Genomic DNA, 13,730 nt, shown 5'->3' on the forward strand with positions numbered 1-13,730 from the left:
CAACCAATCCAACTGACAAAGTAACCTCTGAGCCAGCTGGGACAAGCGGTCCGACAGGTTCACCAACATCACAGCCTGGCGAAACCACACAGGGAACCGAGGCAACCAATCCAACTGACAAAGTAACCTCTGAGCCTGCTGGCACCAGCGGTCCGACAGGTTCCCCAACATCACAGCCCGACGAAACCACACAGGGAACTGAGGCAACCAATCCAACTGACAAAGTAACCTCTGAGCCTTCTGGCACCAGCGGTCCGACAGGTTCACCAACATCACAGCCCGCAGAGACCACACAGGGAACCGAGGCAACCAATCCAACTGACAAAGTAACGTCTGAGCCTGCTGGCACCAGCGGTCCGACAGGTTCACCAACATCACAGCCCGATGAAACCACACAGGGAACCGATGCAACCAGTCCAACTGACAAAGTAACCTCTGAGCCTGCTGGCACCAGCGGTCCGACAGGTTCACCAACATCACAGCCCGATGAAACCACACAGGGAACCGAGGCAACCAATCCAACTGACAAATTAACCTCTGAGCCTGCTGGCACCAGCGGTCCGACAGGTTCACCAACATCACAGCCCACAGAGACCACACAGGGAACCGAGGCAACCAATCCAACTGACAAAGTAACCTCTGAGCCTGCTGGCACCAGCGGTCCGACAGGTTCACCAACATCACAGCCCAGCGAAACCACTGGGGGAACCGAGGCAACCAATCCAACTGACAAAGTAACCTCTGAGCCTGCTGGCACCAGCGGTCCGACAGGTTCACCAACATCACCGCCCGCAAAGACCACACAGGGAACCGAGGCAACCAATCCAACTGACAAAGTAACCTCTGACCCTGCTGGCACCAGCGGTCCGACAGGTTCACCAACATCACAGCCCAGCGAAACCACACAGGGAACCGAGGCAACCAATCCAACTGACATAGTAACCTCTGAGCCTGCTAGCACCAGTGGTCCGACAGGTTCACCAACATCACAGCCTGCAAAGACCACACAGGGAACCGAGGCAACCAATCCAACTGACAAAGTAACCTCTGAGCCTGCTGGCACCAGCGGTCCGTCAGGTTCACCAACATCGCAGCCCGATGAAACCACACAGGGAACCGAGGCAACAGGTACAACTGACAAAGTAACCTCTGAGCCTGCTGGCACCAGCGGTCCAACAGGTTCACCAACATCACCGCCCGCAGAGACCACACAGGGAACCGAGTCAAGCAATCCAACTGACAAAGTAACCTCTAAGCCTGCTGGCACCAGCGGTCCAACAGGTTCACCAACATCACAGCCCGCAGAGACCACACAGGGAACCGAGGCAACCAAACCAACTGACAAAGTAACCTCTGAGCCTGCTGGGACAAGCGGTCCGACAGGTTCACCAACATCACAGCCCGCAGAGACCACACAGGGAACCGAGGCAACCAATCCAACTGATATTGTAACCTCTGAGCCTGCTGGGACCAGCGGTCCGACAGGTTCACCAACATCATCGCCCGCGGAGACCACACAGGGAACCGAGGCAACAAGTACAACTGACAAAGTAACCTCTGAGCCTTCTGGGACCAGCGGTCCGACAGGTTCACCAACATCACAGTCCGCAGAGACCACACAGGGAACCGAGGCAACCAAACCAACTGACAAAGTAACCTCTGAGACTGCTGGGACAAGCGGTCCGACAGGTTCACCAACATCACAGCCCGCAGAGAGCACACAGGGAACCGAGGCAACCAATCCAACTGATATAGTAACCTCTGAGCCTGCTGGGACTAGCGGTCCGACAGGTTCACCAACATTATCACCCGCGGAGACCACACAGGGAACCGAGGCAACAGGTACAACTGACAAAGTAACCTCTGAGCCTGCTGGCACCAGCGGTCCAACAGGTTCACCAACATCACCGCCCGCAGAGACCACACAGGGAACCGAGTCAAGCAATCCAACTGACAAAGTAACCTCTGAGCCTGCTGGGACAAGCGGTCCGACAGGTTCACCAACATCACAGTCCGCAGAGACCACACAGGGAACCGAGGCAACCAAACCAACTGACAAAGTAACCTCTCAGCCTGCTGGCTCCAGCGGTCCAACAGGTTCACCAACATCACAGCCCACAGAGACCACACAGGGAACCGAGGCAACCACTCCGACTGACAAAGTAACCTCTGAGCCTGCTGGGACAAGCGGTCCAACAGGTTCACCAACATCACCGCCCGCAGAGACCACACAGGGAACCGAGTCAAGCAATCCAACTGACAATGTAACCTCTGAGCCTGCTGGCACCAGCGGTCCGACAGGTTCACCAACATCACTGCCCGCAGAGACCACACAGGGAACCGAGGCAACAAGTACAACTGACAAAGTAACCTCTGAGCCTGCTGGGACAAGTTGTCCGACAGGTGCACTAACTTCACAGCCCACAGAGACCACATCTTCAACTGACACCGCTACTATAGATTCACCATCTACTCAACCAACTGGAGCACCATCTTCACCTTCAACAGATCCCTCCACCACAACATCAAGCATTACACCAATATCAACCAATCCACCAACTGATGAGCCAACCACATTCCCACACACACCACCTGCTACACCAACAGTTCAAATCACCACCAGACCACCCACAACAGCAGAGCCGATTATTTGCCTGAATGGTGGAACCTTAAATGGAACTGTCTGCATATGTGTTTTTGGATTCAGTGGAACTTTTTGCCAGTTTGTTGAATCTTATGTGCCAGGTAATGTTAATGTTACTAAACCTATGTCATTTTAAATTTACATTCCAATTCACCCAGCACATCTGTTATTGTCCTCAATGTTAATTTATGGTGTTCTATATTTTTCACTCTCATTGCAGATACACTGAACAGATCAGTTGTGGTTAACGTGGTAATCGATCAGGAATTTATTGAGCAATATGAAGACGAAACATCACCTGAATACATAGAGTTTGTTGGAAACTTCACCCGAGAGGTAAATTAAATGGATGAGACATGTTGTACGACAGCAAACTATACTGGATACATCCAGTCAGTCATTCCATTACCAGTAATCTACCAAACATTGGGCATTTTACACAGCTTGCCATGTGGTGACTGGAGGAAAAGCAAGAGAGGCAAATCTGCAACTATTTCTTGAACACATGAAGCTGAACAAGCAGTCATATTTAGGGTGGCCCTGAAAGCTCAATGCACTGCAACTTCAAAAAACGTGATGGAAATACTCACAAGACAACCAAATACACAACCATACATGACATAATTAAAGAGACAAACCCATGGCAAATACTCACAACACAATGCAAATGTTTCCAGGGGACAGTAAAAAATTATGAACTTGGTGGGACGCAGTTGTTCACTGATTTATGACTTTTGAGGTTAAAAGCATTGAACAACAAGTCCACGTGGATGTATGATGGTACATGTATTATGATACATATATGCATGTGCGTCCTAAGTGGGTTCTTCACTGTCTTGAAGTCATTTACTCTTATGGCGACATGAAAGTCAGGGGGAGAAAGAGAGGATGACCTGCCGCAAAGAGCCATGGTCGGACTCGAATCTGTGGCCACTGCAACAATTATGATTTTTAGTAATAATATTATCAACCAAATGGTTTTGGTTTTAGGATTGTGGTAAGTGACCATGATAACAGATATGCATACTTTAGCCAGGGAGGAACTCCTTTCAAAAAGCAAAATGGTAAATGATTGTTGAAAATAACATATTGTGTCATGTTGTCACTATTTCAGATGGAGAACTATTACCAGGAACAAAACATAGCACACTTTAAAGAGGTGCTCGTAATTAAAGTCAGGTAATGCACTTACTGTATTCTGCTCTACATTATAAACACAGGGGCCACCCCAATAGAGATAAGTACATAATCCTATTTGCACAAAATGTTTCAGTTTAATACAACAGTGCTAAAAATTGGCAAATGATTATTTTCTTTATTGTTTGTTTTTCTTAGCCGTGGAGGCTCTTTGGACAGATTACCAGATAACCCTGTGGAAGAGGTAAAGAAATTCAAACACCTTCAATGCAGGAGGTTTAATCAGAGATCAGTTATTAACACTGGGCATTAATTGTACAATCTTTATTTCAGATGAGATCATCACCTGAAGTCATGGCTACCTACAGTGTCACACCAAGAGCAGACAGGTGATTGGAGCACAGACACGTTGAAGGATCTTACACTGATCATGTCCAAATCAAGTCATTTGACATTTTAGTGTATGTGATGCACTTGGAAACTTTGCATGATGGCAGCCTCTGATATAGACTACAGGCTTTATCATGGATGAGCATGAGCAGCTCTAAGTAAGCTAAGTAATTACCTGACCTTGAAATTCACTTTGCCCATCTGTGTGGTATGTTGGTGCCAAGCCCACAGTGAACAGGTGGGAGCAGAGCTGCAAACAAGGGGAGGTTTGCTCAAATGAGACAGCACAAACCAGTTGTTGGTATTTTGGTGAAAATTGTTTAAGACTGAGAATCAGAATCATTTAATGACTACATGACTGAGGTCGTGGAAATTGCTCTTGGTACAGGTCAGCTCCATTCAGCAGTAACATCACATATAGAACAATTAGAACAATGACATACACAGCTAACAAAATTCACACACAGTAATTACAAATTTAACACAGGAGATTTCAGTGCAGGCACAGATTTGACAGAAGTGTTCAAAGATGTTACTGCAGAGGAGAGAAACTGATGTTAAGATGGGGGACTTTGGAGGGCAGGGACCTGTAAGCATCTACTAGAGAGTATCAGCTGGAGGAGGGTTTATTATTGCTGTGGGGTTTTGATGGGGATGCATAGATTCAGATTTAACGTGACACATGACCTTTCAGTATCAATCAGTGCATTCAAAACAGCCTTCAAGAGCTTCGGTAAAGTCAAATGTTGACTTGATGGACTTAGGTTTCTGTCTGTATTTTGGAATGAGGAGCAGCATGCCATGGTCAGACTTTCCTAGTGGAATGAACTGCAAGCTTCACTAATTGTTACATAACAGTGATTGAGTATGCTAGACCCACTGTGACTAATGACTATGGCTTTTGTAGTCTTTTGCTGGAACCCATAATGGGTTGTAATCCTTGCTGCCGACACTGGGTGGGAATATATCCCCCCCTCTATGACACTACCTTTCATGACACCATGTCTCCAGTGTTGAGCATCTTTTCTCCTGGGGCAAGAATTTTCTACCACAGTAGAGGATGGGGTGCTCCTCACCCTTCTTTATCTAAAGAGAGTATGGCTCCAAGACCTACCTCTGAGGTATCTGCCTGAACAACAAACTCCTTGTTGAAGTCTGGAACTACCAGAATCTTCAGGATGGTAAAGGCCTTCTTTGCAGTTTGTGTCCATTTCACCATTCAGGGATTTCTCTTTCTTGTGAGGTCTGTCAAGGGGGTGACAAGATCAGTAAAGTTAGGTATAGTTTAGTAGTTCGCAAGACCCATGAAAGATTTCACCTGTCTCTTTGATATAGGGTACAACCAGTCATGCATGGCCCTCAGTTGTCATGTATGCCTGATAGCGTCCCTGTATATTAATATGCCTGGTTGTGTTACCTTGGGTAGGTTTTTGGGGTGGTAGACAAAATTTGCTTGACATTCTGGAGGGATTATGGAACTGCTGAGTCATCCCAAACTTGGTAAAACCTATACCATTCTATATTTCCTGCTTCAGAACATCATAGTTTTCGGCTACTGTTGGCTCCAGGTCTTGAGCAGCTTTCTGTTACTCCCCTAACAGGAATGGGGCTAGGATATCGATCAACTGGGCTTTAGGCCATTTTTCTCTTATTGCAATAGTCTCAAGGGCGTGGTACACCTTTGGACTGTTGGTGGGTCCCACTTTAGGGATAACATCACTGGCACAGACTACAGGGCTGGTGGCTGTTTGGCATGCGCCTTGAAGCTGGCTCCTATGTAGGTTGAGTTCCTCCTCCTCCTCCTCCTCCTCCTCCTCCTCCTATGGGCTCTTCTTTGCTCCTCCAAAAGAGCCCAGCTTGCCTCATTTTGGAGCTGAGGGCTTTATATCAGCGGCTTCAACATTTCCTTCATTTCGTCCTCACTGGTCCTAAATTGTGCGCAGCGTCAGGAACATCAGTGTGCCTTCCCCAAAGTGTGTCAAGAAAATATCCCCCACACCATTACACCACCACCACTAGCCTGTACACAAGGCAGTTAGGGTCAGGCTAGCAACACCACTGAAGGGTAGTCTACTGATATGTTAATCTCCATTTCTGACTACACTGTCATCTCACCTCGCCTCATAGGCATCCCTTGAGACTCATCAGTTTTTTAATGTCTCCCAGAAACTTCACTTGTGTTGTAATTCTGTTTGTTTTGTGGTGTATGACTTAAGGTGTGTTTCTGTAGTTATCATTTTCTGCATAATGCTCATGTGTTGTCACATGCACTGTTGTAAATATATGTACTTAAACATGTATGATTTCTTTGAAATGCAAGTGGAGATTTATTTGAAACCACTGACATGAGAAGAAAAAGTAGGAAAGGGTGGAAAATGAGAGTAATTATCCTTTAAAGTCTGATTTATAATTTGAGTCTTCCAGCAGTGTCTGGACTGATTTGCCTAAATTTGAGTATAGCTCTTCACGTTTGTATTTAGGCTGATGAAACAGGAGCATTTAGTCCCAATATTAATGATAGAAATAAGAGGAGATGTATTATAATAATCAGCAACATATGTTGACGTTCAGAATAATGAATGAACCTGTGTTGAAATTCTCTGCCTCAGTGTCAGTGTCACACATGATGTGATCTTGGAGATTCCAAACAACGCCAGCTCTAATCAACTGTATGACAAGGACTTCAAAGCTGTTAAGGAGGCTGCTGATCACCTGTTTAATTGCACAGGCGGTAAGACAGAAAATCATTACCTACATCATCACATATTGAATCACTGCTAACGAGCCATAGAACCAAATTCATTCACAGAACAAGTTTTATCAGAGACAAACATTAAGTTTGTTACAGTTTATGTTTCAGCTCTGCCTGAAACCATTTTCCTTTTTCCTCTGATCAAACAATGTTGGACATTTTTCTGCTGACAACATATAACATGTTGTGGTATACACACATACTACGAACTCATTTTGTCTTTTGAACCTTCAGATTGTCCTTACAATGCCACAGCTGAACCCACAGTGGATAAAACCGCGGTGGAAATCGGATGTAAGTATGACTTCACTGTAGGTGATGGTTGATGTTGATATTTTAGCATTTCAGTGTGTTTCAAACCTACAACAGTGATCTGAGATGAATTTGGGGTTTTGGCTGATACACTACATTCTACAAATTCCGAGCAATTTCACACATGCTCCAGTTAGTTTTGTTACATCTTCAGTAATTCATTACATTCCTTTAGAGTTCAGTGAACTGACTGAACAGATTTTTGATCAGTTCGGTTCAAGAACAGAAGTAAAGACAGATGACAGGCCCACACCCTTATATTTCAGCCTGTAAACCTCTTTGCTGAGCTGTGTAGGGAGCAGACAGTGGCTTTATTACAGCTGTCTTGTTGATAACCTCTATGAGCTACTGCTTGAAAGAAGGCTGATGAGAGCCAAGATCATCAGAGACATTCAGGTCACAACTGAACAAATGTTACCAAAGATCCTCAGTAGATCCAAATAAATATCCACTCAATGACCAATTTATACACGTCAGTCTGCTAACATTGCCAGGTTCTCCGAATATTGTATCATGTTGTGTTTCAAGCATCAAGTAAGAGATGTGGTCAAGTGTGAATTCACATTGAAATTGTTTCTCTCTCCAGATGTGTGTCCAAGTGCAGTGGAAGATCCAGGTGTTATCGGCTACTATGAAATTAAGGTTGTTGACGGAGTGACCAGCTGTGTGACTGTATGCAGCAGTCTCCATTCAGATCCGAAAACTTGCTACAATAAGGGATTCTGCAGAGTGTTCAGAGACATAGGACCTCATTGCGAGTAAGCTGACTGTGTTGTCACTTTGATGCTTTTAAAAACTGATGAACTCTTTTGTGTACTGCTTCCAACATTGCACTCACACATTGACAAAAGCTCTGTCTGCTTTGGTTTTGTGGTTTTTACGATGCTGTATTTTTTAAGAGTATTGCCACAAGTCCTCAACATATTTAGATATTTAAGATATTTCAATACTCAAATCTGTCTCCTAATTATATTTTACGGAAATCGCACTGGTCTTTCTTATAAACTGTACATGTCGACAGACCACTTATATCCTGTAAAAAAACTGTGCAGAAGCTTACAACGACCTATAGTTGCATTTCATTGTAAGGTAACATTTAGTGGTTGTCGTGATTATGACAGAAGCAAAGGAAGAAGTCTGGTAACGTTGCATCATCTATCCATCCATCCATCCATCCATTTTGCTTATCTGGGGTCAGGACATGGCTAATCACAGTATTCCAGACAATGCTCTCTCCAGCAACATTTCACAGCTCTTCCTGGGGAATCCCATGCCATTCCAAGGCCAAACTGAATATGTAATCCCTCCAGAGCTCACGACCATAAGTGAGGGTGGGAATGAAGATTGACTGGTAAATCGAGAGCTTTGCCTTCTGGTTCAGCTCGCAAGGTCCAGTAAAACATTTGCATTACCACCCCAGAGCGCACTGGAGGTCACATCTGATGAAGCCAACTGAAGAGCTGAGATACAATTTTGAGGTTCCCAAACTGGACACGCTCCCTGCCTCAGGTGCACCTTGAGATCCTGTCAATGAATCTCACAAACAGGATCAGAGACACGGGAAAACCTTGGCAGAGTCCAACACTCACTGGAAACTTGTTTGACTTTGTGCCCAGCATACGGACACAGCTGTCACTTTGGTTATACAGGGAGTGGATGGCTCTTAACAATGGTCTCAATACTCATACTCCTGCAATACCTCCACACCCCTCTCTTAGAGACCAGTTGATGCCCCGATAATTGGAGCACACCCTCTGGTCCCTGTTTTTAAAAATGGGAAACAAAGGAGACAAAGGCAGTACAGAGAGTATAAAAGTCCACCTTAAGAGGAGATTGGGTGGCTGGTTGGATGGGCCAACAAAATACTGGACTTTTGGACACAGGAGACCAGTGTTCGATTCCTGACTGAGACCAGTATTTTATGTTGTTTCTTTTATTTCTGACCATATTGCAACCTTAACCATGTTGTTATTATTGTAACCATGACATTGGTCTTCTTATTTTAAGGAGGTACTTATTTTAAGCTGAATTTGATGTTTCTATGGGTGATTGAGAACATAGTGAGATGAGTCCATTCAGTATTCAGCTCTTCACCCTTCAGTCCCTGACTACTGAGGTGTATTTTTGGAATAATTTATAATCCATCAATTTGATCATTTCAGACTTTGCCAAACCCCAGTGGTAGTATAAAAAAGACACATTTTGACAGACAGACAGATTTGCCCTTTTCAGTGTTTCTGCCTTTAAGTACTTGCTCACTAGAAAATGGCTTGATACGTACTTAAGGAGGCGAATGATGAAATTTAACAAAATGGCATAAACTTTACAAAATAAATTAAAGTGGTAAAATAGTAATAAACTGATAGAATAATAGATAGACAAAATATCTTGTGTTATTTTTAATATTTTGTTTTTGACTTTGCCTCATTGGACTGGTTCAATGTAGCTGTTCACCTTTGCTTAACGTCTTTCTTCCTCTCATGGTCCAGGTGTCAAAATGTGGATTCCACTTGGTACCTGGGCAACGATTGTAGATTCCCTATACAGAGGACTCCTTTCTACGCAGGGTTAAGTGTGACCCTTGCGTGTCTGTTGGTGACTGTGGTCGCCTTGACTACATACATGCTGATGAACAAACACAAGCAAACACAGTAAGCTGTCCACTGACATTGTTGACTGTTAGTATAAAATGTGATGTCACTAAACACAGTAGGAGAGAACTGAAAGCTGTTGATCAATTTTTCCAGCCATTAGTTCTTCAGATCCAGTCAGACCTGGTTCTTTAGATTTCAGAATATGGTCAAATTGAGAAATTAGGGACATAAACAAGTCAGTCAGGCTTTATTTGTAGTGTATGGAAATAATCAACTCCTCCTATTAAGTGGTTATAATGTGTCAATAAAAAGTCTCTTTCAGGGGAAACAGTTAGAAAAGTGGTCAGTGGTTATATCGCTGAGGACGGATAAGCAGTTCTCCAGAAATCTTCAAACATGGCCTCTCTAAATGTTAATTGGTGTGAAGAAAAAATGAACACAAATGAACACCATAAATAATGATGTCACATAAACTGTGATGTCATTAGTGTCATGGTGGTGAAGAGGAATACATTTTCTGAATGGATGAAAAGTTTCCTTTTTGTCTGCAGGAGAAGAGACAATAAAGACAAACTGGTGGACCAGTGGCTGAATGAGGACTTTGAATGGTCCAGATCCAACAGCTCAACTGACACTTATAATGCTGGTAAGATTATAATGGACCTTAGACACACACTCAGTTAATTACTGCAGTGGGTGGTGAATTCATGGATGATCTTATAGTGGGGGTGTGTGTAGTGTGCACTTGAAGTTAGTTCTGTCAAGTGAAAGAAATTTCAAGTCATTTCCCATCTGTTAATCTGCAGCTTTTGCAAATTAACTCAACATGTATATATATCATGCCCAATAAAGGTAAAATAAAGTAAAGGTAAAGTACAGGTAACGTAAAGTAAAGGTAAAGGCAAAGTAAACATAAAGAAAGGTAAAGCAAAGGTAAAGTAAAAATAAAATAAAGTAATGGTAAAGTAAGGGTAAAGTAAAGGTAAAATAAAGGTAAACTAAAGGTTAAGTATAAGTAAAGTAAAGGTAAGGCTCCTTAGCAAGGCTGTAGTGTGGCCTTAAGATGAAGCACAGATGGAGCAGAGGCTGCTCAAAACCCTGAGAAATAGTCAATACCAGTTGCCATTGCCAGACTTTCGTTCGTTCAGCCCTGAGATCAAGGAGAAAATGCTCTAAACGTGCTAACAAACTAGCAAACAAGCTAGCAAAGTTAGAGAGCAACACACTTTAATTACTGCTGACCAATAAAACTAGAACAGGAAGTTGAACGCTGGAACTGAATGCTGGAGCAGCTACAGATAAATGTGCTCATCTTGAAGATCGTGTATGGGCACAACTCATGTGATTACTCATGTACTCATGTAATGTAGTAATAAAGTAGTTATAACTACAGAGTACACATCTGATAATGTAGTAGTAACTACTGAGTTTCATATATTAATGTGGGTATAATGCAGTAATGTAGTAATAACTACTGAGTACACATGTAATAATGTAGTAATAATGTAGGAGTAATTACTGGGCACACATGTAATAAGGAAGTAATAATGTAATAATAATGTAGTAATAACAACTGAATACTCATGTAATAATGCAGTAATAATGCAGTGATATGCAGTAATAACTGCTGGGGACTTACCGTCAATGGTTCCTCAGTTTGTGTTCTGTACATCAGTGGGACAGTATAGATCAGTGTGTTCATCCTTTCTTGACATTACAAACATAAAATGAAATTTATTCTGGTGGGGTGTGTAAATCTGTCAGAACCACTAACTGTTGTATTTTTAGGAGAGTACAGAAACCCTTCATTCACACATGAAGAATCAGCCAGACAACCTGTACCTGTCTACCAGCTGACTCAACCATCTGTGGATACTGACAACAGACAGTCCAGCCCCTCAGCCAGCACGTACCCTCCTTCACAAACAGGAAACAGAAACCATACTCCATCTTCTAATGGCAGTCCGACCTTACCCCACGGAGACTTCTCATCTAGCCGGCCGGTCAGTGCATCTCTGCAGAAACACAGCAGATCAGTGTTTAGTGGTGTTTGAGTACATGAAGGTTTGGCCGTCTCAATAATTCTGTCTTTTTTTCTTTCTCTCACAGATAAGGATCTGCAGGCCTCAGATCAGGACATCCTGGGATGCCTGAGCAGTGCACTGAAAACTAATTGGACCTCAATTATGTTGTCAAATTGCTGATGACCTGCTTTCATGTCTTCTTGCTGCCTCCTGCACTATTCATACCAGCTGATCTGTAGATCTTTGTATTATTACTTGATTTATTTATTGATTTCTTCAGCCAAAGTGCTGCTTTATTATTGTATTTAATATTTATGATTCTATTGAACAGCCCTGTCATGAACAGTGCCTTTATAAAGCTTCTAATGCTCAGTCCTCTCTGTGCTCAGTTATGAGGCTGTAGTTAGTGGTGGTGTTGTCACTGGACATAGATGTTACTCACATTTAACTGACTCCACTTGTACCTTTTCAGTTCTCAGGGTGTTTCTCCAGCTGCTCCCTGGTTCAGAGAGAATAAGTCAATATGTGTTTGACAGCTGATGATGAAGTCACATCAAAAACACACATTAAAAACTGTACACACCACATCAGTCTGTGAATGACTGAGAGAGCAGAGAAGGTCTGACATCAGTTCACTAACTAAATGGTAATGAATTGTATTTATATGGCACATTTCCAGTCTCATTGGCCACTTAAACAGCCTTACATTATAACCCACATTCACTTGTTCATTCAGCACTTTTCCTCTGCATACAGCACTTTCCTAACACACACACTCACACACCGATGATACACTGGGGCAGTTTGCGGGTCATATGAAGGATCAGTGCATGACCCGCTCTACCTCCTGAGCCATCTGAACTCCCAGCTACACAAAGAACAGGTTTCGTTGGACAGCAGAAATGTTTACAGGGCAAATGAGCTCCTTCATGTCTGAAACTTCTGATTGCACTACAACAGTTGTTGTGGCCTTCATGATTTGGATGCACTTTATCTAAATAAAAGGCTCCTGCTGTCAAAAACAGAATTCTCTGTCTCATTCAAACTAACTTTATTTATTTACTGGTTTACTTAACAGGGACAGTGAACATTAATAATCAGAGCATTAAATGCATCAGAATCAACCAAAGGGCTGTTTGTCATCTGTGCTCCCTGGGTCAGAGTCACAGTTTCTCTCTGTAGAGAGGTTTCAGGACTAGTATCCAGGATCTGTAGGGGAGGACTAACTGTACTACTTCATAAAGGAGGTCAGTGTGAGGTATAACCTGCTCCACTCACAGTTTGGCCATATCTGCTGATGATGTGGCTGATTGTTGACAGGTGATAATGAGGCTGTTTGAATTCTGGGGAATAAGAGTTATAGATGTTACATCACATTGACTCACCTGTCAGACTCTTTTATCTCACATTGAGGAATCAGAATCAGAATCAATTGGATACTTTATTGATCCTCAGGGGATATTAGGTTATGTTACAGTCAAGTGTAACAGCAAAGAAGAGATAATAACAAAAAAAAGAGAAAAGAGATCAAAAGATCAAATATAAACATAAAATGTAAAAATATGTCTTTATACTGTAATATACAAATATACAATATAAATATAAAACTGTGTTTACAAAAAAGTTCGGACACGCTGTAAAATGTAAATGAAAACCGAATATGATGATGTGCAAATCATATAAACCCATATTTAACTGAAAACAGAACAACATATAAAAAATGCAGAAATGCTGAAATTTTATTGTTTTATGAAAAATATTTGCTCAATTTGAATTTGATACCAGCAAGAAGAATAATGTTCCTCACTCAACAACCATAAAATTAACCTTTTTTTACCTTAAAAATAAATTTCTTCTTAAAACCCACTTAAGCACTT

General features: G+C 42.7%; 1 protein-coding gene across 1 annotated transcript; it reads left to right on the forward strand.

Annotated features, from left to right (window-relative positions):
* Window positions 1–1,098: 1,098 nt before the first annotated feature.
* LOC139622212 (mucin-17-like) lies at window positions 1,099–12,875 on the forward strand. The gene is made up of 14 exons (XM_071479444.1): window positions 1,099–1,128; window positions 1,475–1,529; window positions 2,029–2,745; window positions 2,865–2,980; window positions 3,759–3,823; window positions 3,980–4,025; window positions 4,115–4,170; window positions 6,781–6,902; window positions 7,158–7,217; window positions 7,822–7,993; window positions 9,725–9,886; window positions 10,381–10,475; window positions 11,618–11,832; window positions 11,939–12,875. The coding sequence occupies exons 1-14, from the start codon at window positions 1,099–1,101 to the stop codon at window positions 11,981–11,983; spliced, it is 1,956 nt and encodes a 651-aa protein (XP_071335545.1). The 3' UTR covers window positions 11,984–12,875.
* Window positions 12,876–13,730: the final 855 nt, after the last annotated feature.

The sequence above is a fragment of the Trachinotus anak genome, unplaced genomic scaffold (genome assembly GCF_046630095.1).
Source record: "Trachinotus anak isolate AG129_WGS33_773 ecotype Australia unplaced genomic scaffold, CSIRO_AGI_Tana_v1 ptg000005l, whole genome shotgun sequence".
Lineage (NCBI taxonomy): Eukaryota > Metazoa > Chordata > Actinopteri > Carangiformes > Carangidae > Trachinotus > Trachinotus anak.